The 27,699-nt window shown below is 45.0% G+C and overlaps 1 protein-coding gene across 2 annotated transcripts; it reads left to right on the top strand.

Moving 5' to 3' along the window:
• Window positions 1-2,574: 2,574 nt before the first annotated feature.
• Syx17 (syntaxin 17) lies at window positions 2,575-19,503 on the top strand. Of its 2 annotated transcripts, XM_050193296.3 has the most exons (7): window positions 2,575-2,983; window positions 6,172-6,367; window positions 6,451-6,647; window positions 10,145-10,195; window positions 15,402-15,618; window positions 17,296-17,338; window positions 19,321-19,503. In XM_050193296.3, exons 1-7 carry the CDS (start codon window positions 2,819-2,821, stop codon window positions 19,427-19,429), a joined length of 978 nt encoding a protein of 325 aa, XP_050049253.1. In that variant the 5' UTR covers window positions 2,575-2,818; the 3' UTR covers window positions 19,430-19,503. The 2 variants fall into 2 exon arrangements, with proteins under 2 accessions (XP_050049253.1, XP_050049254.1); XM_050193297.3 differs by lacking the exon at window positions 17,296-17,338 and having other exon boundaries at window positions 2,580-2,983.
• The last annotated feature ends 8,196 nt before the right edge of the window (window positions 19,504-27,699 follow it).

Below are 27,699 nucleotides of genomic sequence, written 5' to 3'. Positions count from 1 at the left end.
GAATAATCATATGCTTTGAGATAGCTGCTTTATTTTTACTGCGGAGGAAAACTGTTTTGCTTTACTGGTAACGCTACATTCAGTGCCATCTTTTCAGTTTCTTAGGCGAAACGTCAAGTTGGCGTCACGTTACATAAGCACACGGAGGAAGGAAACTAAGGAGAGGCCCTGACGTCACTCTTTGTGAAGCAAAAGTGAAGCCGGAATTTGGCGTTGCTCATGGCGATGCTCCGCCTTTTGGGCCACCCTCCTCTCTTGTTTACATCTTTCGCGAAACCACGCCGCGCTGCGCGTGGTGTCGCGCGCTCGCGCAACATCTGGCAGAGCACGGTGCAGGTAACACAGCGCAACAAGACACGGTGACTAACGTAAACCCGCCCACTCAGCGCCTTTGCCACGGCCCGAAACCTACCAGAGCAACACGTGTGAGCGCTCAAAACCATAACAACGCCGCCATTGTGGCCCAAAAGGCGTGGCCATACAACAAAAAAAATAAAAAAGCAGCAAAAAAATGAAAACCTACTACGTCATTTCCGCCACACTTTTCTCCTAGCGCGCGGAGGGGGTAGGGCCTCTCCTTAGTTTCCTTCCTCCGTGCATAAGCAAAACTGGGCCACCAGCGCCATTTTGTTTGCGTCGCGCCTACGTGACGCACCGAAGAAAATGGCGGAATGTCCAGAATAGCGCCCTAGGTTTGGAGGGAGCAAACATTGGGAAAGAAAAACGCGTTTTTTGATTCAAACGAGACACAGTTACATTCATTCAACGTAAATAAAATTCCTAGTCAATTTTATATATTCGTGACGAGTTAAGAAAATACAAGTTTAATTTTATTATTATTAATAAATGCATTTCTTTTCAGCGCCCATCACTACAGGGGGCGTTGACGCCACTATCACTCGCAATGCAATGCACGTCTTGAAATGGGCAGAAAGGCGCACTCGTATCACCTGTTGAAATACGCCCCCCTTCACAGTTTGTGCTTTCTTGCTTGTCGAAGTTTGTCTGAATTTGGTGACGCGGGTAGCTTCATTGCTTCTTAATCTGTTCAGTCAAAAGTAGTGAGTTACGACCGCAAGATAATTGTGTAGTTGTTTTCGTGCGACTGCGCTGGCCGACGGGCTTGGCATCCAACAATAGGATCAGCACTCTACACCTAAAGCTTTCGTCGGCCTCCAAAGAAAGTATGTTCTGTGCAGGAATGCGATTTCGACAACCGTACGGCTGGCCTTTTCCTGCATCGCTTTCCACGCTGAAAGCTCGAAACACCCATCAAGTCGAATGGCGGGGCATTTGAATATATAGCTCCAAAGGAAGAAAAACAAAACAAATTTCGCGCCTTCCAAAACAAAATGACGTCACTTCTGCTTTTAACGGACATGGCGTCACATTATTTTTTTTTCCGCCGGAAGTGTTCCCACCACATACAGATGGCGCTAAGCCCCATAGACGCGGTAGTTCATGGGGCCATGAACCCATGGAACTACCGTCCCATGGGTTCATGGGACGGTAGTTCGCAATAGGGGATCAGAAAGTTTGGACGCGGTAGTTCATAGTGTTTTTTTTTCTTTTTTCATTGGTTAACCTAGGTAGGATATTAGGCAGCATAGTAGCAAGGGCTTGGTGGCGCAACCCACCGCCCCGTTCCAAAGGGGACGCTCATAACATCCATCCATTCATCCATCCGCCGATGGACCGCCATGTTTTGAACGTATGGGCTCCTATGGAAGCTTCGCTACCAGGTATATTTACCTTGCGTTACTTTTACGAGGAAGATTTAGCTCGGGTGCTCCTATCTAAATACACGTAAACGCAGGATTCGTTTTTCTTGGCAACACCTGCACCAAACTTGACGAGGTTGGTTGCATTTAAAAGAAAAAAAATGAAAATCTAGTGACTGTTGGTTTCGAATTTTTTATTTAGGTCGTCAATTCTTTATTAAAAATTGGCAAAAATTGAAAATTTTCAAGAAGCGAAACTATAAAGTTTACAGCTCTGTAACTCAGCAACGAAAAATGATAATACAATTCTCTGAATTGCGTGTAATAGTGTATCTAAAGCGTACCAAATTTATATGTTACAAATGAATCTCAAAAAAATTTGTAATATGCAAATACAGCTTTTGCAGATTCCTTGTACACAACGTAACCAATTCACGTAAGATAAAAGATGGCATATTTAATTTGTCCGCTTTCAATGATCTAATGGATGCCATTTACAGAACCGCGATATCTATTCTTGATGCAGAGCTATGAATTTGTAAACTTCGTGCTTCTATTCTTTTCAAACTTTCGAATTTTCGAAAATCTTTTTTAACAAAATTCAGGACCTAAATCGAAATTCCGCTTCCGACAGACACTAGAATTTACCTTTCTCTCTCAAATGCAATAAGTTTTATTAAAATTTGCCCAGGGGTTATCTCAGCAAAACGTTTTTGCGTTTTACATGTATTTGAATAGGCCGCGTCGGAGTTGGGCCCGAGCTAAAGCTTCCTCTTAAATTGAGGGTTTTATTATTAGTAGCATGGTGGCGCCATCTCACGAAGCTTACAGGAAGTGCGGTGGAATGTTCTCCAATAAGCACGTCCGGCTGCTTTCCTGTCCCTGCTGTCAGGAGCTTTCCTGTCCTTGCGCTGTGTATTTTCGCGTAATCGCGTTCGCACCTTCTTTGGCCCGGTCAACATGATTCGACTCAGTTTTCTCATGCTTCTGCAGATGAGGAAATAATTACTCTGGACATTCGTTGAATTTATATTCACAGTGTGACTACTGTCAGACTCGTTGTTCTAGACAGCAACATACTTTACTCGGGCATTGCAATGGTAGATTCAAATTCACGGGATGGCTCATGTGACGGAAGTACGACGGGACCTTGCGTCAAGTTCCCACTACGGAGAGTAAAGCTTGCAGTTCACCGAATCACTAAAGTAGCGATTCCGTACCACCTCGACATTCTTTCGAAGCAGCGAAGTGTCATCGAAAAGGTTAGTTAATGTGCACTAAAATATAATGCTCTTATTTTGAGCTGTGATTGAACCAGTTTGCAGGTTAACGTAACTTATGAAAGCTATGAAATGATTGCAGAAACACGCAAGGTGGAGTAATGATGTTTTTGGTGTCCTCCTTTCACGTTTAAGTGCAGTAAAAGTACTGTCTTTAGTACTTCCAATATGTAGGAAGCAGCTTCCGACTAAACCATCTTGTAACCTTATAAATGCAGTAAAGTATGCATAGTGTAATATTCTGGATTTCTAGTTAATATGACATGGTTACAAATTGCGCATTTGCAATGTGGCTGTCATGACTTGCACATTTTCATTTTTTTTTTTTTTTTTAAGGGAGCATTCCGGTCGAAAATTAATACCTTTGCGAAAACTTATCACAGTTTCCACTGGCAATATACGGTCATTCTGCTGTTACATGTAGCTACTTATTTACGTCTCAACCGAGCTGTGAACTGGAAGAGTGATAAGTAGTACAGCAATCGAGTAATTTGGCATAGAAATTGCACAATTTCTTTGCACCCGCCAAACGTAACCAGATGTGGAACCCAGCCAGATGTGGAAAAATTCGCGTACTTCAGTTTTGTAACACAATGTCAAATAAAAAATCCGGAGCCCTCCATTACGGTGCATCTCGTAGCTTACTTTGGGACGTTAAACCCCAACCAAGCAGCCAGTGCATTACATGTTTTGAGCAGACTCTGCAATTTGCGCAAGTGTATTTGCAGTGTCCTGACTAAACAATTATTATTATTGTTGTAGTTGTTGTTATTATAAAACTGGACTCAAATTTCTTGCAGGAAGAGTCTAATTCTAATGCTCAGGATATTTAACCTATTTAAAAGCTCAGATTATGGCTAGTTACCTGCATCTTGCTGTAATTTAGAAGTAAAATAAACTTTTCCACAGAAGTTGTTGCTAAAGATTAGTATATGGAAAAAATGTGCTGTAACAAATGAACACATTCTATCTACTTACCTTCACACTCCATTAATTAAATATTGTCTAAGTGCCACCTGGTGTCAGCAACCCTTCACCTATGCTATTGGATACAGAACTTCATTTCCTGTGCAGTTCTACAAAGCAAATCTGACCGCACACTGTGATAAACGATGATTGGCCAGAGATGCCATCACTTATTTCTTCTGCTTTTTTTTTTTTTTCTGAGGATGTTCTTTTCCTTTGCTCAGGAAACTGATTATTTGTACCAATAAATGTCGGTTCATCAATAAAACTCAGTTGTTAGTTCAGCACTTGTGGCGTCTGTTTTTCACATTCTTGTGTCCTCGTCATGCCTGCGCTGCTGCCTTAATGTCCAATGAACTAGCCCATCAACTCGTGCACTGTGGTACAAGCAGTTAGAGAAATTATTTCAGGATATTAGCTAATGAATAAAATGTAACAAGAAAAGCCAATACCTTGCTGCTTGCTTTGAAATATAAGTATAGGAACCTGCATGTAGTGGATGGCAGTTTTAGAGTAAACAAAGCTCTATTTTAGCCTCAAGCTTTATAGCAATAACTGTACTAAATAAAAAAAATGTTTGTAGGTTCAATACTTAGCCATTTCAGCCATATTATATTGGCACAATTGAAAAACTCTCGTGTACAAGAGCTTCATGCACAATAAAGAACTCTGTCCATAATTAGTGCCCCCTCTTACGTGTCACAAAGCACATCTTGAACATACTGTACCAGATTAGGCAAAATAGTTGTTTGGCATGTTGTATTTCGTTTATGCGTTGGGATAGTGCATATGTTCATTTTTCTCTATGACAGAAAAATTTTATTCTCAGATAATATAACTTTAGGGTCATTCATTTACCTATCAGCCCTGTTCATGATGTATTCCCAATGTCTGGTCAAGCCTTCAATACCGTCTCTGAAAAAAATGTCAGATTTTGCTAAAAAAGTTGTCAATGTAACTCTGGAGCTCCTCCATTCTTGAAGGCTGTTCCTCAGAGTGGGTTTGACAGAGACCTAGACAGGTTGTTGTCCAGAGAAGAAACATTTGTTTAATAGGCTGGATGGGGGGAAAAGAACTCTCAGTTCAACACCTCTATGGTTAATATGCCCATTTATGCACTGCGAATATGTGCATCATGTTGAAGAATGAGACCACCGTGCCAGTTTGGGCACTTCTGTTCAATGGCTTTCTCTGTTTGCTGAATTACTCACAATACAGTGCAGCACTGATTGTCCATCGTTCAACCATTCTTCAGTGTATCAGAGGAGCCCCCCCTCCCTCCCCATTGCAGCGGACGCTACCACTACTAGTCTAAAAAAAAATAATATTTTAACCCTTTAGTTGCCATGCCTGAGTCAACTTTTCTGAACGCCTGTGCACATCCTTAGCTGTGCTCGAGTAAACCAGTGTCACAATCTCTGCTCATTCTCTGGCCTTCCCAAGATTATTTCCAAACATGAAACCACTTTGTATTTGTCGTACCTTTTACACAAGTTGGTTAAACTAAAATTGCATGGGTTTTGACATGGTATACCAGTGTAATATGCCCATGTGGTTTTTGAATGATGTAGCAATATCCAACAGCGTCTCATGGAGTCTGGTTTGGTGGACTCAGATACTGACACAAGGTGTGTTCATGTGATATTGTTAGTGACAGAGTCGTGAAATCATTAGTTAGCGCAATTCTTAATTTTAGTTTAATTACTCAGAGCATAATTCTTAATATTTTTAAATTACTCAGATCAAGAAATATTGTAACACGTTCAGCAAGATACTGAACAGTAAATACCATTTGGGTCTAAAGCCTGCTAATGTGTTCCTTAGAAATTGAATATGATGCATTTTAGAAAAACCTCCGGCACACAGTGGGCAGAAATGATCGAAACACCCAGCACTCAAAGGACAGCACAGCACAAATTTTTGTACCGATGCAATAATTTTGTATATAGGTATCCTTTCCCACAAAAGCTTTTGAATTGCACAAGTCGCCAAAATGCTTAATTTCTTTGCAGCCTAAGCAAGCAACCAGAAATAGAAGTGTGCATTATATAAATAACTGTGCCAGCTGTGCATTGCCTGCCAAATTCTGGGTGCTAAGCTCAAGCTGCAGGGAAATTCAGATTTTTGTATGTTGTGGGTTCTGAAAACATCTTTGGACCACTGTAGACTAACTTAGTAAATGTTTATATTTATTTCCCTTTCAGTGCCAGAAACTGAAACAGTGGGAGAAACTACATGATGAACAAGTCAAAGCATGTCTTACTGTTCAGCAGCTTAAGGCTGTGCTGTATGAGCTGGAAACACTAAGTAACCAGGTAGACCCAAATGACCTGCTGCAGTTTGAGCGCTTGGTGCGACCAGCTTCAGAGGCGACACTTGAGCAGGTGCGCTCATTTACAGGTAAATTCATGGTTGTAGGGTGGTTTTTATTTTGACGTATTCTTTAAAATGCTTTTCACTGGCTTTACTTTCTATCATTCCAGAAGTATGCCTGCCTGCTGGGCCGGTGGTTGACTTCTTTGCAAGGCCTGAAACGTCCTCGCTTGAAGTCATACCTGCCACTCTTCCCGAAGTTGACGTGCCCTCAGCCGACAATGTTTCAATCGGACAGCAGAAAATTTACATTGAACATATTCCTGACAACACAGCTGCTTCTAAGTCATGGAATTCGCTAAAGAGGGTAATGTCACACCACATTTAAAAAATACTTTGGTTGAGTGAGAGATTTGAACATGGCAGTGTTAAAAAAAAGTTTCACCATAGAGCTCTTGAGTTTTGAAAGCTTCAAGGCATAATGAAAATGTGCGGGAAAGCAAGCCAGCATTCTTCTTTTTAGGTAAAGACCAGCATTTTCAATTTTTAATTTTTGAAATCTAGGCATTTCTTTTTCAGTGTGTATCCTAAAACAGCTTTCAAGTCTTCCTGCTTTTTTTTTTTTTTTTAGCTACAAGAAATTAATCAGTTTTTCAGCAATTTCTGAGGTACTTCTACCTAGGGGACAGGATGTGGCCCTTTTTTGCATTCTTTGTGAGCTTCCCATAATGTTGAACTATACAAAGATATTGAGGCATGCGCAACATTATTGGCACATGCCAAGCAATTTTGTTAATGTTCTTAAGTGCAGCAACATGATGATTACAGTGAGGAAATGTGCAACTTTTGCAATCCCACACTGTGGTTTGTCATGCAAGTAATGTCAACTAGAAGTAATCCAGCTGATGAAGCAGAACTACACTATGACAGGCAAGTTGTAGAAATTGTTTGAAATAAAAATTTTAAGAAGTAGTAAGAAAGCAGCTGGTAAAATGAGCATAAGAGATGTGGAGCTATGGTCTTACCAGGATGTGTTTTTTAAATCTTCTGTTCTACCTAATGGTCACATTTGATGAAGTTCATTATTTGGGGGGGAGTAATTCACCATCATCATCATAAAATTATTCTATGTCCACTGCAGGACAAAGGCCTCTCCCTGCAATCTCCGATTACCCCTGTCCTGCGCCAACCGATTCCAACTAGTGCCTGCGAATTTCCTAATCTCATAGCCCCACCTAGTCCTCTGCCGTCCTCAACTTCGCTTCCCTTCTCTTGGCACCCATTCTGTAACCCTAATGGTCCACTGGTTATCTAACCTGCACATTGCATGACCTGCCCAGCTCGATTTTTTTCCTCTTAATGTCAGTTAGAATATTGGCTATACCCGTTTGCTCTCTGATCCACACTGCTCTCTTTCTGTCTCTTAATGTTATGCCTAGCATTCTTCGTTCCATTGCTCTTTGCGCGGTCCTTAACTTGTTCTCAACCTTCTTTGTCAGTCTCCAAGTTTCTGCCCCATATGTCAGCACCGGTAAAATGCACTGATTGTATACACCTTCCTTTTCAATGATAATGGTAAGCTTCCACTTAGGTTTGACAATGTCTGCCATATGTGCTGCAACCCATTTTTATTCTTCTGTGAATTTCCTTCTCATGATCAGGGTTCCCTGTGATTAATTGACTTAGGTAAGCATACTCCTTCACAGACTCTAGAGGCTGACTGGCGTTCCTGAATTTGTGTTCCCTTGCCCGGCTATTCATGATTATCTTTGTCTCGTGCATATTAAACTTCAACCCCACTCTTACACTCTCTCTGTTAAGGTCCTCAATCATTTGTTCTAACTCGTCTCCAGTGTTGCTGAACAGGACAATGTCATCTGCAAACCGAAGGTTACTGAGATATTCTCCATCGATCCTTACTTCTAAGCCTTCCCAGTTTAATAGCTTGAATACTTCTTCCAAGCACGCACTGAATAGCATTGGAGAGATTGTATCTCTTTGTCTGACCCCTTTCTTTATAGGTATCTTCCTACTTTTCTTGTGTAGGATTAAGGTAGCTGTGGAATCTCTGTAGATATTTTCGAAGATATTTGCGTAAGTGGCCTGTACTCCTTGATTATGTAATGCCTCTATGACTGCTGGTATCTCTGCTGAGTCAAATGCCTTTTCGTAATCTATGAAACCCATATACGGAGGCTGATTGTACTCTGCGGATTTCTCGATTACCTGATTGATGACATGGATGTGCTCTATTGTAGAGTATCCCTTCCTGAAGCCAGCCTGTTTCCTTGTTTGACTAAAGTAAAGTCCAGTGTTGCCCTTATTATATTGCAAATTATCTTGATCAATATTTTATATAATACCAGGAGTAAGCTGATGGGCCTATAATTTTTCAATTTTTTAACGTCTTCCTTTTTCTGGATTAGTATGATGTTTGCATTCTTCCAGTTTTCTGGGACCCCTGAAGTCGATAGACACTTATAGAGAGCCACCAGTTTTTCAAGCAATATGTCTCCTCCATCTTTGGATGAATCAACTGTTATTCCATCTTCTCCTGCTGTTTTTCCCCGTTTCATGTTTTGCAAGGCCCGTCTGACCTCATCGCTAGTTATAGGAGGAGTCTCTGCAACCTGTTCATTACTACATCTAGTGGAGGTACTTTGGCTCTTCTGGGTACTGTACAGGTCAGTATAGAATTCTTCCGCTGATTTTACTATACCTTCGAGATTGCCAGTGATTTTACCCTGCTTCTCTTTCAGTGCATACATCTTGGTTTGTCCTATGCCGAGTTTTCTTCTTACTGATTGCATGCTGCGTCCATTCTTTATGGCTTCCTCAGTCTTTCTGACATTATAATTTCGAATATCACTAATTTTAGCCTTGTTGATCAGTTTTGACAGTTCTGCAAATTCTGTCTTATCTCTTGAGATGGACACTTTCATTCTTTGTCGTTTCTTTATTACGTCCTTTGTTACTTGAGAGAGCTTGCCTACTGGTTGCCTTGGTACCCTACGTCCCACTTCAGTTGCTGCCTCTGAAGCCAGCCTAGTTACGGTTTCATTCATTACCTCTATGTCATCTTCATCTCTCTGTTCTAAGGTTTCATATTTGCTTGCAAGTACCTGTCTGAATTTGTCTGCTTTTACCCTTACTGCATCTAGGTTGGTCTGCTTCTTCTTGACCAATTTTACTTTTTCTTTCTTCAAATTGAGGTGAATCCTAGCCATCACTAACCTGTGATCACTGCACCTTACCCTACCTAACACTTCTACATCCTGCACTATGCTGGAATCGGCAGAAAGTATGAAATCAGTTTCATTTGTTTCACTATTAGGGCTTTTTCAGTTCCACTTCCTGTTGCTACGCCTCCTGCAGAAGGTGTTCATTATTCACAGCTTATTCCTTTCTGTGAATTCAACCAGCATCTCTCCCCTAGTGTTCCTAGAATCGACGCCATAGTTGTCAATTGCTTGTTCACCAGCCTGCTTTTTCCCCACTTTTGCATTGAAGTCGCCCATTACTACAATATACTAAGTTTGCATTTTTATCATCGCTAATTCAGCATCTTCATAAAACTGATCTACTTCATCATCATCATGACTGGATGTTGGAGCATAAGCTTGTACTATCTTTAATCTATACCTCTTATTAGGTTTGATTACGAATACTGCTACCCTCTCATTAATGCTGTAGAATTCGTCAATGTTGCCTGCTATGTCCTTATGGATTAGGAATCGTACCCCGTATTTCTTCTTATCTGGGAGATCTCTGTAGCAGAGGACATGACCATTAGTCAGCACTGTATAAGCCTCACCTAAAGATGGTGGTAATTATACCACCATATTCTTTTGGTTGTCATTGCAGGACCTACATGATCTTCATGACTTGGTGAGCAGCTTCAGCAACCTCGTTTATGTAAGTATACATTATTTTTGCTCTGAAATACTGAATTACATGGCCCATTGCTTCAGTGCAATTTTAACGAGGAGAGGAGGAACCACTGCCACTAACAAATGCATAAAAATATGGCACTGTATAAAAAGTCCAGCTGTCCTGTGCTCAGAATCAGGCATAAGAATTAACTGAATCGCCCTCTACACTCAGTATACCTCTTCCTTTTGCACATGCATATCATTCATGCATTCACATGCACTAAACCTTCTTTCTATGTATGCCTTGCTTGCTCTTCTGCTGCCTTGTTTTTCTCCTTATTTGGCTGCACCACTTCTTTAGCTTCAAAGTACTGCACTATCTGTTGTTTTCATGGCCTATCACTCCGCTGCTTCCACAACATTACCACTGGTGGCATGAGCATGCATTCCCGACCCGGTGGGAATTTACGCTAGACAGGCCACTTCTTTTGCAAAGATTCTCACATATTGCAGCATTTCTTTCAAGAAGAAATAAATAAACTTCAAACTTCAATTCAATTCATCAAGAACTACAAGGACACTGGCTACTCACGTTTTCTACAAAAAGGGAGGGTGCCAGTGCCAGTGCCAGTGCAACTGTGTTTGCAATTGTGTTTGCAATTGTGTTTGCAATTTCCTCCAAAATCAATTTGTTCATGACGCAGGCCTCTCAGGGCTGCATCGTGTACATTTTATGCTGACCACAAACTGCAACTTACCTATGTCACCCTTTTCCTAACTGCAAGTGCAGTTTAATATGAAGCATTTTTTTGCCTCGTACCAAAAAATGTGTGGTAGGCAGGTATTTTTCAGTCACTGTTCTTCACATGCATCATATCCCATAGCAACAAGTTGATTATAAAAGTGAGAGTGTGCCAGTTTTTACCATATTCTACTGCCTTTGGGAACAGCCCAAGTCATAATGGAACAAGTTGTAACATTTCTTAGCCCGAGTACAATAAATCAGTGGGCGTGACATCACCATTAACATCATACTATCATGATTGTCTTGCCGCTGTCATCACACACGTGCAACTGCTCACCTTGCATGAACTTGTTGGTCTGTTTCGTAATGCTTTGCACAACCTCTAATGATGCAGGATAACCAGCTACCTGCGAAATGCTTTGCATAATGTCTGTTTTCACAGTGTGTAGTACCTGCATGCTCTTCTTATTATTTGTACTATATACAGTGAAGCTATGGTAATAATTATGAGTAATATTTAGTAATTTCCAACAATGAACCCAATTATCCTATACATACAAGCCCACACAAGACCCTTGATATGTTCAATGTCCTCTCTAAACTTCATTGTGCTTAGCTTCAATCATTCTCTCAATTAACTTTCAATAAATTTCAGAGCGGAAGCTTGCAACATATGTTTTGTGTCTGATATTATGTAGTGGATACTAGAGAGTTTTAGCTGAGCGGGCTTACGGGCCAGTGAACCGAGCAGGCGAGCAGAAATGGCAGCAAAGCACCGCACGAGAGGAACAGCTTTAGCTCAGTCAAGCGGAGTGCTTTACCACCTGTTGAACAAGGTTGGATTTACTGTGAAAAGATCAGTACGATCGCTTCAGTTTCTCGATCACGGTCGTCCACTTAAAATTATCGCCAAACGACCTCGTTTCTGAAACCTTTCACAGGATACAAAGGTCCCCTTCAGTGGTGAAGCACCTCCGAGGCTTTTTCACCTGCAGGCGATCCAGCACTGCCTTTGAAGACGACACCAACGACATGCCACTGTTCGTGTGGGTGGTCGCCATGTTTGTTTCACAGAAACTCTGGTCCGCTGAGTCCGCTCCGCTGGGGAGAGAATACCAGCGAGTGAGCGGCCTGGTCTATAAGAACGTTGGCCACCCCAGCGTACCGCACGTGCGCAGCAGCATCTGTGTTCACCCGCTGGCCTGTAAACCAGCTGAGCTATAACTCTCTAATATCCACTACATAATATCTGACACAAAACATATGTTCGAACTACTGCTCCAAAATTTGTTGAAAGTTAATTGAAAGAATGATTGGAGCTTGTGGTCTCCTGGCTACGCTCGCGGCGCGCACGCTCTGATATCGCGCGCACGCTCCGAGCCGCTATCCATACACAGGGCGCCGTGTCCGCGCCTGCTCCGGCCTGCTCCAGCCGGCTCCGTGTGCCGACACGCCTCTGCACGCGTACGCGCCCCGCCGGCCCCAGCTTAGGGGAAGGCGAGACCGCGCGCACAGCAAGGGAGACCCTAGGCAAAGCTCTCTAGAAGCCGCAAAGAACATTTATTACGCTGGGACTCGATACAAACATACGTCTTAATATCACGTCCGAATCTGAAGCTAATTAAGACACAAAACATGGCCAAATGGTCGCTGGTGGCCGCTAACAGCGCTCCGCAACAGAGAGAACAAAGAACCCAGCAGTAAGAGGCTGCCTATCCTTAGGTCACCGCCTGCCGTCGCGCGCCCCACAGTAGAGAAAATGGAAATAGAAAAAAACGACAGACAAACAGACGGGGGCGCGATCGGAAGACGCTGCCTCAGGACATCGAGACGACAGAAGAGTGTGCGCACCCGCCGTGGCCGGGACCCCAACGAGCCGAAGTAATCATCGGCCGGAAGCAGACAAGGGGGGCCGCCGCCAGCAGAGAGAAGCATGTACGCACCTTCAGACGCCCTGATGTGGTCTCCCCGGGCCCCGTCTTGCGCGCGCATACCTGGAGTGCACACAAGCAGGGCCTGAATCCCGCCAAAATGTCGGCCAATGGGGTAAGCTTGTTGACCTTCTCATGGGCGGGATGACAGCAGAGCGACAGTGTTTTATTACCCGCTGCCACCCCATCCAGGCAAGGAGGAGAGGGACACAGAGCCCCCGGCAACACAACACAATGGCCCCACACAACCACCGCGAGAGCCCGAAACCCCACAAGCTAGCACAATGAAGTTTAAAGAGGACATTGGACATATCAAAGGTCTTGTGTGGGCTTGTATGTATAGGACACGCATTCATTTTTCTTACGCTAAGTACTGTAAGATGCAACGGGGACAAAACAAACACTGGATATGAAGCAGACACGAGGTGACACAGAAGAGTGCGTGCATTAAAAATGAATACGCACCAACCATCCGAATTCATAGCTCTTCTAAATGTATAGGATAATTAGGTTCATTGTTGTAAATTACCAAATATTTATTAATAGCACTTTGGAACACTATGGGGTATTCAACAGTGTGTCATTTCAGAATTAGCAGGCATACCAAGATGAAACTTACCAGGAACAATTTGTGACTTGTGGCATGGAGGATTTGCAGTTGTAGGCATTTTGGGGCGCCATTGGAAAATGTCATATTTGTGCCTATCGGGGTTCTTTGTGCTTGCCAGAGGACTAGAACATTTGCTAACTACTGAGTGTATCAAAATTAAACTTCATAAGAATTAAGTGTGTGTTGGCAGCAACATGCTGCGGAACTCTCAACCTCGTAGGTGTGGTGGAGGCATCATGGCAAATTTTCAAATTTCTATCGGAGTGTTTAATGGAGTACTAGCGCAAAGTTTTTGTTGCACTTTTCTTTCTTTCTTAATAACGTGCAGCAAATTATTCATTGTGCCATCTTTTATTATGAGTCCGGTTTAAATGCATAGCAAATGTAGCATGACTTTGGGCATGTTGAGCAGGATTCCTCCATTCATCGAGAAAATCAAAAGTGGTTGTCACATGATTCCACGGATGTGCGTAGTTAGTCAGTCTGGTGCAGCGGTCGTCTCGCCGAAAACTGAGCACATTAGGTTAAAAAAGATGAGAAAGGTGTTCTGCATTCCAAGAGAAGCAACAGCAAAGGTCCAGGCTAATCCCGCATCGAAATAGGAGAAGCACTGAGTGAAAGAGAAAAGAATGGCTGATGTGGCATGCTCCCAGGTTTTGGCAATACAGTCATTGTGTGCCTTGTAACCACTGCACCAGGCTGCCTGATGCACACGTTAGCAGTTTGTGATACCATATGATCACCATTTCCGATTTCAGTAATGTACAGAATGCGCCCTACACCACAAAGCGATGCTGCGCTTAGTGCATATATTGAACTGGTCACATTAAAAGACATAATTAATTATTTGAAATGTATTAGAGCAATTAAGGTGCCATACCATCATCACAAGGTCTGCAACTATCTAATTAAGAAAAAAAAATCTAAACAAGATTTTTTTGTCAGTATCCCTTAAGAACGTTTTCTGAGGTAGTAAATTCAATTTTATAGTTGTTGATGCAAGCAAACAGATCAACATTTCTGCTTGGAGCTTTGCACACATATGCAGGAGGCCTTCTATGTTTTGAATCAACCATTGAATGTGCCTTTATAAGTTGAGGGCTGTTATTTGAGAGCATTCATAGTAAGTTGTCATAAGTTCAACACCTCTCGTGCTGACACAACAGTTCTGGTTTGGCCTGTGTGTGAAGGTGGTCAGGGGTGTTAACAAGGGCTGCAAGAAGATTCCACTGAAACTGGAAACACCTCTGTCAAGAAATTATCACGCTGGATGTCACAGCCTCTTTGCATGAAACTCTGCTTTGCCGGAATTTGGATTGTGGTTGTGCAAGGTTGGAACAAATCTACCACAGCTCTCTCCTTTCTCTCTTTTTTTTACTTTCCATATATAGTGAGGTGCTTTGTGTCGGATCTTCTTGCCTTTTCTTCGAATTTTGCCTTCACTGTGTATTCTTATTGACTATCATTGTATTCTGGACAACTATTGCTATATTGTAGAATCCTATAACAGTCATAATTTCTTATCCCATCCTGATCCTTGAATTTTTTTTGCCTTTACGACATCCACAGCATGTTTAGTGCAAATTCTAGGAGCCAATTTTTTAGTTTCATTGGTGGCACCATATTATGGCACCTAAACTGATAAGCACACTACATTTTCAATTTTTTGGAAGAGGTATGCCCATTGAGACAGCATGCCTTCTGACTTCCTATTACCAGTTTGGCACTTGTTGTGGCGGATCTCATGGAGAAGACAACAGCTTAATATTTGAAGTGGACACTTTCCATTCTAAAAACTTTCACTTCGTCATGCAGTTTGGCCCTGTCCCTCTTGGCTTATGTGTTTCTTTTAAAATGTATAAAAAAGTAAGTGTGATCATTGCTTCAGCTGCCGTGCCTTTCTTGGTTTGGGGCCACGTGAGCAGCTATCCATTCATCAGTGAGTTGTGTTTGTATTGTGCAGGCCCAGCGAGAGAAAGTCGAGACCATAGAGGACAATGTGACGCATGCTGATGAGCAAGTGGCACGTGGCGTAACGCATCTGTCACATGCAGCTAAGCTGCGCAGGGCTCTGCTGCCAGTAACGGGAGCCTTAGTGGGCCTGACCTTGGGGGGTCCCGTAGGCCTGGTGTTAGGCACCAAAATGGCCCTGGGATGTGCACTTGGTGCTGGATTGCTAGGTAACCATCTTACTGTCGCTTTCACCTTGTAATTGGCCTGCTTTATTACAGAGAAAAAGCTGCAAGTTTATCCAGTGTGGCCCGTTTCCACTGCTTTGTTGGTGTGCTAAAGCTCTGCATTAAAGAACTGTGATGAGCAGTGAGGGCATTGACTTTCCTGGTCTTAGTAGCTGCTGTACAGGGGCTGTAGCGGAATTTAGTTGTGGCGTGGCAACTCTCTCTGGCGATCGTGCAGAAGAAAGTGTTCCTCCTGTGAACCTGTCCATACTGCTTATGTGGACACAAAGGAGATATGTTCTCTCTACTTATCTTTGCCTGTTATGTCACAAGCCTACTGCTGTTCATCGTGAGCACTTCATGGGCTGATTACCTGATACTGGCGCAGAAGTTCTGCCATTGTAGCTTTCCCTTTAGCACCACAGAATGTTGCCATCTGTAGCACAGCTGAGGCAACACAAGTGCTACTTGCTTTGCCCATTATACCGACTTTTCAGGCACGGAACCCAGAAGATTCGTGGCAATTTGAGTTTAAGCTTACTGCTACTAGATTAGTACTAAATGGCGTAGTCATGTATCAGTGATAGCAGCTGATAGGTAGTCAAAACCACACATGCCATGATGTGCGTTTAGCATGTCTAGTAAGCTGGATATCTGTGTGTGATGCATTTGCCCTGCAGTGGACTTAAACTAGCTCTCCTAACTCAATGTTGCCACCAATTAAATAACAGCTTTACACAAGCAGTGATCACTGTATGCTGATGGACATTGTTCATGCTAGTCATGAGCATTTTCTTCATCTTGCACAAATAATTATTCAATTAAGTTTAATTGGTTATACATTATTTTGCCATAACTATTTAATTTTATTTGACTAAATTTTATCTAACTGACCAAATCGATAAGGCGTCAATGCAAAAGTTGTGGAGCATGTCGAGAGATGGCCGATAACAGCATTTAAAGCCACCTTAGCAATCCATAAAAAAAAAATTCACAAAGTTTTAAAAATACCACGTGACAACAGATCCATGCACCAGGGATAGCTGCAGTCTCAAACATAAACTTCATCATCTAGTGCACTGTGTGTCTTACACAGTTTATTTAGACATGTTCCTGAAGCAGTTAATTCCACAACAGCAAGGTATCTTAAAAAGTCATAGTGATCTAAAAACAATGTGTTGTTTGTCAGTCTTTGCTGTTCCAAGTTTGCTGGTGTTTGTGTGGTGCATCTGAAGGTAAATCATTGTTAATAAAGTGCATACGTATTCCACAAAAGGCATTTGTTCAAGACAAGCTTTAAACAAAATGCATGCTATTCTCGTGCATTCACAATTACCACAGTGGCATACATTCTAATATGGCTCAAAGTAGTAATTAGACTATACTGTAACTTTCTAACCCAATACTCAGACAAACGATTGCAGCCTATCATCCAAAGAGTTCATAACTGCTTGCAGACTGGCAAGAAGCTGATGCTGCTCATTTCTGCGTAGTAGTGAATTCTAGCCACTTTCGCCCAGAAAACAAGCTGAAATGCCAGACTAGAGTGTCTGGATGCACTCTCCAAAGGTAGCGTATTGAGACACCCTATGCTAAATGCAGCTGTCACGCCGTTTGTTTCCGGCTCACTGTGGGGGCAAGTGTCTTTATCAAGCCACTATCACCATCTCTTTATGACAGAGAGCATACAGTTACCGACTCACAGAAGCAAGCATGGAAAAAGGTAGTGTATAAAACCATTGATAGGCAGCACATGATTGCATGATTCATTGCTTTTTAGGCCTGTGGTGTCACTTATCAGCTGTAAGGATGCTGCCACCACACTATGCCTTCGGCGTCTTCGGCGTATTCTTCACATTATCTATAGCAATGGTATAACATAGTCTCTGCGCCTATCTGTTCTTGCCATGTACCTTCACTTTTACTAGCGTGAGCCAGCTTGCTCTTTGTTGGTCAAGCTGGAAAACCTTGGAAGCATCTGGAGTAATGTTCACTGCATGGTCATTGCTGCACAGTGGTGCACAGTGGTGCAACCAAGATTGTTATCAGCAGCCCTGTAATGATCTATAGCAGCTGTATAACCTAGTCTCTGCCCCTATCTGTTCTTGCCATGTACCTCCACTTTTACTAGCGTGAGCCAGTTTGCTCTTTGTTGGTCAAGCTGGAAAACCTTGGAAGTATCTGGAGTAATGTTCACTGCATGGTCATTGCTGCACAGTGGTGCACAGTGGTGCAACCAAGATTGTTATCAGCAGCCCTGTAATGATCTATAGCAGCTGTATAACCTAGTCTCTGCCCCTATCTGTTCTTGCCATGTACCTCCACTTTTACTAGCGTGAGCCAGTTTGCTCTTTGTTGGTCAAGCTGGAAAACCTTGGAAGCATCTGAAGTAATGTTCATTGCATGGTCATTGCTGCACGGTGGTGCAACCAAGATTGTTATCAGCAGCCCTGTAATGTGACCCTGTAGTCTGTAGTACAGTTAAACCTCAATATAACGAACTTAAATATAACGGCATTCTTGATATAACGAAGTATTTAACTTCTCATAACCTCTTGTCCGTAGAACACCATGTATTTAGAACGTCAATATGACGAAGTGTGTTTTATGCAATTTCAATATAATATTTCACAGCCGCCGCAAAGGAATGCCGAGACAATGAATGGAAACTTCCGCGGACGCAGATGATCAGATGATTGAATAATAAGCGGCCGTTTGCAAACGGCACCTCCCAAATCGCGCGCCGCGCGACCGCCGAAGTGGAGCCGCATCATGTTCCGTGTAAAGTCGAAGTGCGATAAGATCCTCTCACGCACCGCGCACTGTATGCTTTAGGTGCGAGTGAAAGTATCCGTAGGCGAGACAAGACAATGGTGGCTTCACGAGTGACGCCTTCCCGTGCAAGCAAAGGAAAAGACGGGGCGGGGGGGGGGGGGGGGGGGGGAGCTCGCTCACGGTAACGCGATCAAGCGCGCGTCTTGGCCGTGGCTGCGCATGGCTGTAAGTGTGGCTGAGCGCATACGCAGCCGTGCAACCTGCTTTAGAGGTAATCTGCCGCATGCGCAAAGAGTGGGCGTGCCGAGACGGCGTGGCTCCATGTAAGCTGTCTTGCCGCGCGTTTAGGTCGTGTAATCATGAGTTTCCGTGACCCGCTGGAGCGAGAGGCAGACGAAGCATTCCCTGCCCGCTGCCGGCGCTCTTCCTGATAGCGTCGTCCCAGTGGGAGCGACGCTATCAGCCGCAGGGCCGGAGTGCACGCGAAAGCGTGGCTGGCTTCGCTCAATTCGTACTGCCGCTGTGAACATATCGTCGACGTACGTGTCATGAAACGGTATCATTCGTCGCGGACTCCCAAATTTATCAAAATGAATATTTTTCCCATTCAAACGTGCTTTTTTCAATTGCCCGATAATTCGGAACATTCTGCGGCCCCTTTCCGTGCAAGAAAAATCGACCGGCGACTGGTCAGTACAATGAAATGTCGATGTAACGAATCAAATTGCCAATTTTAGCACTTCGTTATATCGAGGTTTAACTGTATTTAACCTGCATTTCTCTTTGGAAGCATTGTCCCAATTGCAATGTGCATGTCATTCTCTGCTTGAAGACATGTGACTACAAAACGTAAATTTTATTGACATTAATAATGTTCTCCTAATGGAAGTATCAGCTTTCAGCACTTCAAGCATCTTGTTGCTTTTGCAGGTTACACTGGCGGCAAAGCTCTTCAGCGCAGGGCACATCAAGAGAAAATGCCAATAGTGAAAGACATGGAGCTGCAAGAAATATCCAAACGGCATTCACGAGACACTGAAGCCACCTTGACCTCATTTGCCAAGCCTGTTATATTGTAACAGGGAACCTACAAATAAAATTGTTTCGCCATTGTGTAGTGCAATAATGTCACCTCAAATGTGTCCATTCAGGACGAGCACAGCCACGGCCGTGTGCACTCGCATGCAGAAGGCCATCAGAACGGAGAACATTCCATTCCTACTTGAACTATGGTTGTTTCCTACTGGGTGCATTGCATTTTCGAAGCGAAGCTTTCTGGGTGAACCTACCCGGACTTGACGATCGTGTGCGAGAGGAATAGCTCACACATGGGGCAGCATTCGTATAATGAATCACCGTATATGTAGCCCCATCTGTACTACTACCACAGATGTGCCCGTTGCCAGCTCTGTTCTCTACAGAATTGTACACTGAAACAGCAAAGTGTACCTAAATACCTTCAGTGCAACAAATGTACACCTTCAAACACATGATTCCTTTATAAAGCAACACTTTCTACGCCTTCTTTCCCGGGGATTGGCACATTTGCTCAGTCGGCTTCCTGCTGAGTAAAGTTGGCCAGTGCTGGAGGTGTTACTTACAGTTACTTGTAGACTGCAAGCATCATAGGGCATCCCTCCTGGAGACAGTGTAGTAGTAAAAGGCTGATCCCAGAGATGGCATGATAAAATGTGGGCTGATCAACTAGACAGTGTAATCGGCAGTTGCCGTTGCACTATTAAAAAAATATTCCGCCCTTTGGGGCTTATCTTGCCCCAAAACAATAATCGTCTATCTTGCATGCCTTTTCTTTCCTTAACGCTGCGTGCCGGTACATTCAGGTCATGAACATATTGCGCATTATTAGCATGATATAGCATTCTTGACAGGAAAGTTGCGAGCGGAGAGCAGAGTTTTCAAGAACGTAAATGCAAGCAAGACGTGCAAGGATTAACTGACGGGATAGTTGGTTCATTATCACAGGAAGAACACGCTTCAAGACGGGACACAAAGGAGGAACCACATGCACACTGCGCTGGCTAATAACTGTGTGTTTATTATCTTGCTGAGGCTTTTATACAGAGCAATAAAGGCAATATCAACAAGACCATGAAAAGAAAGCACACCTTGGTCAAAAGGGAAAGAAAGAAAAAGAGGGAAAAGACCTCGTGCCCAGCGCGTTCTTGTTACAATGCAGTTTTCAGAAAATCGATTTCTTTCTTGGACTGCTGAAGAGAGAGGATGCTTACACAATCAACGTTTAAGCGGTTAATCTCAAAAGCATCTAAGGTTTCCCTGGTGTATTTATCAGGGTGTCTATGCAATGCTTCACTCTGCGACAACAGTGGCTTACATCCACACTGCCGAAAATGCAAGGTTTCCACTGATTGCAAGATTTTTTACATTGTTATTATGCTCACTAAGCCTATCATTGATACAACGGCCTGACTGGCCGATATTTCGTTTTCCACGTTTGAATGGTGCCGAATCAATACTCTTACTCTTGCACACAGTCAACAAAATGGTTTTTGTGCTTGGTCATACACGCTCGTTGAGTGCGCATGTCGAAGTTGACCTTAGCTAGGCCAATTAACCTGCGCGGCGCAGAAAAATTTATTGCTCAATATAAGATTTATTATTATTATTATTATTATTAGAAAAATGTATTCCTTTATTGCTCTGCATGAAAGGCTCAGCAAGATAAACATGCAGGTGTTAGTCAGTGCAGTGTGTGTGTGGGGGGTTACTCTTTTGTGTCCTGTCTTGAAGCGCTGTTCTTTCTGTGAAGCAAGACATGATTATTGGTTGGGGAAAAGATACGCTAAAAGGGGTGTATACTTTTTTAGTGCATGGATGAACAGCTTTAAGCACTCTCTAAATAATGTTTACACCCTTTGGGACATATCTTGTCCCCCAAACAATAACCGTCATCTGGTTTGCTTGTGATTCCTTTCGTAAAAACTGTATTCGCCACTTTCCTGTCAAGACTGCCATGTCACGCTAATAATGCACATGCCATACATAAGCGCTAGAAGCACTGGGAGCACAGCGTTAAAGGAAAGGCATGTAAAATGGATGGCGATTATTGCTTGGGTACAAGATAAGTAGGGGTGTGCGAATAGTGATTTTTGAGACCAAATCAAATATGAATCAAATAGCACCAGAAGCGAATCAAATAGAATAGTTTTTGAATAATGAGCAATCATTATCACAATTGTTATAAAAGGATGTTCACATCCTATTATGCTTAAGGTTAATGAGTTTCTGTCATTAGATAGTATGTTATGAAGTGTTGTTTATTAAAAAGCACAAATGGAGCATTGGTAGCAAATAAGTAGTTTGTTTGCACGCACACAACTCTTCAGGGAATGTGAATGATCGCTGTATATATAGCCTGTACAGTATAACTACCTAAGCAACCTAGCCTGCTCCACTATGCAAGATCTCGTTTTATGTCTATACTATGCACGTGGGGGAAAAAATGTACTGTACTTTTGCTCCCATTTGATGTTTAATTGGGTGCAGTTGATGTTTTGAAATATTCTAAAGGTATTCGAATAATATTCTCATTTACGAATAGTGGCTATTCGATTCGAAGACCGAATCAAATAGGACACTATTCGATTCGTTATTTGAAAGTTTCGAATATTTGCACACTCCTAAAGATGAGCCCCAAAGAGTGCAAATTTTTGTGTTGTGCACTCTACATTCTTAAAAAAGTTGACACCCATTGGGTCGTATCTTGCCACACAACAATAATTGTCATTTGTCTTGCTTGCGTTTCGTTTCTTGAGAACGCTGCGCTCGCTACTTTCCTGTCAAGAATGCTGTGTCAGGCTGATAATGCGCAAGCAGTTCGTGACTTGGAAGTACCGTATTCGCAGTACGTGTTGCGTTCGCATCACGTACTGTTTGTGGTGCGGTGAATTGGCTTGGGAAATGGCGGGAGTGAGAAGGTAAGGAAAACAGTGATAAGGGGGGCTTAATTATCTACATCATGGGGTCTGATGCTTTCGCTGGTACTGTTGCAATCTCACCGCTGGCACCAGTTGTTGCAATCTCACCGCTGGCACCAGTTGTTGCAAATGGGTCGCAAGCCCCAAGGGTAGCGTTGGCCTGGCGGCCTGGGGCACAACTGGAAGCATCCGAAGGTCCCGGCGAAGCATGAGTCGACTGCTAACAGAACAACTTGTTTATTCTAGCATCGCAAAAGAGCGGCCGGTCAGGTCGACCGAAGTGGAGAGACGGGAGAGCACGTTACTCGACGGAAGAAATCGGAGCCTCTCTCTTGGCGTCCGGGGGCAGCTGCTTTTATACTCTCGGAGTTGAGGGCAAGAAGGAACGCCTCGATAGAGGCGCACGTGACGGCGCCGCTCGGGCACGTTGAGACGAGTAGGTGACGCATCCGCCGGGCCGGCGCCGGACAGACCTCCTCGCTTCACAGTTGGGGGAGCTCCTCTCCCCGGCTGCCGCGCTTTGACAAGCGTGGGCACCAACATGCACACACACAGACACGTGGCATTGAAACATGCCTGGACGCGCTTGGCGGGGGGGGCGTTGCGGCAGCGCTGAACGGGCCAAAATGTCCGCCGCTTTGAACGAAGCCCCGGCGTCTGACGTAGGCGCGATGAGCAAATCTGTAGATAGCTCTTCTAACTTTCCCGTGTCGGGCATTTCCTCTCCAGTATCTGGTGCCTTCAACGCTACAGGCTCAATTTTATTCAGTTCGGACGAGCTCTGAATATCAGCTTGCTGCGCCTCCGACCCTTTCTCATTGTTCGACGTCGGCCCCGCAACTACCGCCTTTGCAGCTAGCTCCCGAACTCTCGATCTGGTTAAGGCCTGAACGCTAGCCTCACCAAACAAAAGCCCCTTCTCGCGCAGGAGGTGATCGGAGCTGTTCGAAAATAGGTACGGGTACTGGGGGGGCAGCATAGACGATACTGCGGCCTCCGTCTCAAGTGCTCCGAAAGGTCCTTCAATACGCACTTTTCCTACGGGCAGACACACACTATGAGCTTCCACGGCTTGCTTGATCCATGCGCACTCGCCCGTGAACATATCGGGTTCTACGTAAGAGGGGTGAACTACATCCATTGTAGCTGCGGAATCGCGAAGCACTCGGCACTCTTTCCCGTTCACGAGGAGGTCTCGCATGTAAGGCTCGAGAAGCTTCATGTTCTCGTCAGTGCTGCATAATGACAAAAACACGACTTTTGTTTTTGTTTCCGGACACTGCGCCGAAAAGTGACCCGGCTTCTGGCACGTATAACACACGCGCACTTGCCTCGTCTCGAACCGCTTTCTGCGTTCGGCTTCGGCTGCCGCCGTCTCCTGACGTTCGGTCGGACGTCGGACACTGCGCCGAAAAGTGACCCGGCTTCTGGCACGTATAACACACGCGCGCTTGCCTCATCTCGAACCGCTTTCTGCGCTCGGCTTCGGCTGCCGCCGTATCCTTACGTTCGGTCGGACTGCTTTCACTCGCATCCGCACTACGTGTGTCCCTTCTTGCTCTCATGGGTGTGAACTTCGGCCTCTCAAACTTGGAGCCAAATTCACCCTTTTGACCGTCTTTAGCTCCGCGAGCCTGACGCGTCACAAACTCCTCGGCTAGCTCAGCGGCTTTAGCCACCGTACTAACGTCTGGCCTATCCAAGACCCAGTACCGCACGTTCTCAGGTAGCAGACTATAGAACTGTTCCAGCCCGAAACACTGCAGAACTTTCTCGTGGTCACCAAACGCTTTCTCTTCTTTGAGCCACTCCTGCATGTCTGACATAAGCCTGTAGGCAAACTCTGTATATGACTCACTTCTGCCTTTCTCATTTTCCCGAAACTTCCGACGGAACGCCTCCGCTGACAGCCTGTACTTTTTTAGCAGACTCGATTTCACTTTGTCGAAATCCTCTGCCTCCTCTCTCTTCAAGCGAGCGACTACGTCGGCCGCCTCGCCGGGTAACAAAGTGAGCAAGCGCTGTGGCCACGTTTCCCGAGAGAACCCCTGCTTCTCGCACGTTCGCTCAAAGTTAACCAGGAACAAACCAATGTCCTCTCCAAGCTTAAACGGCCGCATCAGGTCAGTCATTTCGAACGATACTCGTTCTCCTGCACCGTGTGCCTCACTTCCATTACGAGCGCGTTCCATCTCTACCTCGAGACGCTTCATTTCCAAAGCGTGTTGACGGTCGCGCTCTTCTTTTTCTTTCTCTTCTTTAAGTTCGCGCTCCTGTTTCTCTTTTTGCTCTTTAAGTTCGTGCTCCTGTTTCTCTTTTTGCTCCTTAAGTTCGCGCTCCTGTTTCTCTTTTTGCTCTTTAAGTTCGCGCTCCTGTCTTTTTGCCCTCTCCTCAATGGTCTCAAGGCATCCCGACAGCTCGTCATCCTCAGCTTCTAACTCAAGAATAGCCCTTAGCAGTTCTGGTTTTCTGAGTTTGTCTGAGACATCCAGACCCAACTCTCTTGCAAGCTCCAGCAATTTCGGTTTGCGCAACGACTTCAAATCCATGGCTGCTCTGAATGCTGCTTTCTCTACTGCCTTCTATTGTCTTGCCGCAAACTAACCCGGCAGCAACGACAACCACAATTACCAGCTCTGTTTCTGACACTAACAAAAGCCTGGCAAAACTCAGAAGAAGAAAGTCCCGCACTCACCAAACCTCGCAGCCAAGAATTCAGCGCAGTCGTTCCGCTGCAGGCAACCAGTCATCACACAGGGCTCGTTGCACTGCTCCCGGATGGTCGTTGTGCTGCTCAGCATACAGTCAACTGCATATCTTCGCTGCTGGCCTCCGTTGTCGCGATCTCACCGCTGGCAGACAGTTGTTGCAATCTCACCGCTGGCACCAGTTGTTGCAACCTCACCGCTGGCACCAGTTGTTGCAAATGGGTCGCAAGCCCCAAGGGTAGCGTTGGCCTGGCGGCCTGGGGCACTGACGGAAGCATCCGAAGGTCCCGGCAAAGCATGAGTCGACTGCTAACAGAACAACTTGTTTATTCTAGCATCGCAAAAGAGCGGCCGGTCAGGTCGACCGAAGTGGAGAGACGGGAGAGCACGTTACTCGACGGAAGAAATCGGAGCCTCTCTCTTGGCGTCCGGGGGCAGCTGCTTTTATACTCTCGGAGTTGAGGGCAAGAAGGAACGCCTCGATAGAGGCGCACGTGACGGCGCCGCTCGGGCACGTTGAGACGAGTAGGTGACGCATCCGCCGGGCCGGCGCCGGACAGACCTCCTCGCTTCACAGTTGGGGGAGCTCCTCTCCCCGGCTGCCGCGCTTTGACAAGCGTGGGCACCAACATGCACACACACGCGCACACGAAGACACGTGGCATTGAAACATGCCTGGACGCGCTTGGCGGGGAGGCGTTGCGGCAGCGCTGAACGGGCCAAAATGTCCGCCGCTTTGAACGAAGCCCCGGCGTCCGTTGCATCCGCGCCGGCTATACCGCGCGTCGGAGGCGAAACGTAACAGTACACTCGAGATGAAGAAGCCTGGTCCCAGTGGCTGGATCCTCAGGATCATCCAGGAATTCATACAGTGACCACCAGAGCTCGTTGGCGGTCGCAGCACTGCAGTGCCTCTGTAGCGCCCAGGTCTGTAGGGAGGTTGGTCACCATTCCGTTGGGAGCAAAGCAAGGGCCCTTTTCCTGGGGCCAGAATACAGCGGGTAGTCCCAGATTAAGTGTTCAAGGTCCGCCTTGGTATTGCAAGGGCTGCAGGTACCCGCACGCAAATATTCCAGGCCACGAGGGTCTTCCTTCCTGCAAAAACGCTGCACGAGGAAGGGAGTAAGGAAGGTGTCAGTCTGTACCTGCCGGAGCAGAACCTGCTGCCGACGAGTAGCAGCCTGGGAGGGAAGGGGAGGAATGCATGTCCATGGGATTGGAAGTAGTGAAGAGATAGCTGCTCCGGTTGCGTTGGTACTTCCATAGAATCGTACCACTGACTGTGTATCTCTGTCTCTTCAGGTGCATTGTTCAGTAATTGTTCAGGCGGTTTCGACTGGGCGGATAGTAGCGTGGCGCGCGCTAGTCGATGGGCCCGTTCATTTCCTGGTATACCCGTGTGCCCCAGGATCCAGTGTAACTGAATATCATGACCTTGGTCACGCAGACGACGCACGTGGAGGCGGAGTTGTTGGACCACAGCAGTGGTTGTACGAATGTCCTTACAAGCTCTAAAGGCATTTTGAGAGTCCGTAAACACTTCGTGGTGGTGCTTAGCATCTCTCGGAAATTTGTTAGCGGTGTGTTCAGCATGCTTGGCAAAAGCTAGGATGGCATACAGTTCTGCCGTAGAGCTGTGAAGGACATGTATTGTGAGGTGGAGTTTACTGTCCCGTTGGGTTGCTTCCATATTTGTCCACGCCGTAGTGGACATTGGCTCCTCCTCTGGTCCTCTGATAGAAGCATCCACATAGATTATATGGCACCTGCCAGAGTGGTCGTTTCCCTCACGTAATTGGTGCGTATATTTCTTATGGCGTTTGGCATGGGCCTGTCTTCTCGCCAATCGATCTTGTCCCATGTTCTTCGGCAGTGGCTTGGGATCCGCAATTGGTACGTGCTCCTAAGGGGGAGATATCCGTGGAAGCGCTGGAAGGTTAGAGATGTCATGCCCAATTTTAACCAATGTGGCCCTTCCTGCATTTGTGGACTTGAGGCGTGTCACATGAGTATGCTCGTGCGTTGAAATAAGATCAACGATGTCACCCAAAGCGCTGCAGCTCTTGAGTGCAGGGAGTGGCGTGTACTTTGGCAATCCTGCCATTACTCTCCTTGCCTCGTTGTTGAGGCGTTCCAGAGTATGTAGCTGCATTGGAGTGCACCCCATCACCCCTTTGGAGTGTATATCTGCCACACAACAATAATCGTCATCTGCCTTGCTTGCGTTTCCTTTCTTGAAAACGCCGTGGCCGCTACTTTCCTATCGGCAGTGCTATGTCATGCTGATAACGCGCATGTCATTCGTTACTGGGAAGTACCGAGCTCGCAGCGCTAAAGAAAGGAAATGCGGACAAAACAGATGACGTTTATTGTTGTGTTGCAAGATACGACTCAAAGGGTGTAAACTTTTCTTAGAGTGTAGCATTGCCGACAGGAAAGTAGCGGGCGCGGCGTTTTCAAGAAAGGAAACGCAAGCAAGGCAGATGATGATTATCGTTGTGTGGCAAATGTACACCCCAAATGGTGTAAACTTCTTTTAGAGTGTATAGTTGTTCTGTGACTGCGCGGTGACCACGCTCTAAAAACAGGTTGCACCCTTTGGGGTGTATATTTGTCCCACAACAATAATCGTCATCTGCCTTGCT

Source organism: Dermacentor andersoni, chromosome 1 (assembly GCF_023375885.2).
Source record: "Dermacentor andersoni chromosome 1, qqDerAnde1_hic_scaffold, whole genome shotgun sequence".
NCBI classification, from domain to species: Eukaryota; Metazoa; Arthropoda; class Arachnida; order Ixodida; family Ixodidae; genus Dermacentor; species Dermacentor andersoni.
This window is presented reverse-complemented; position numbering and strand designations above follow the sequence as displayed.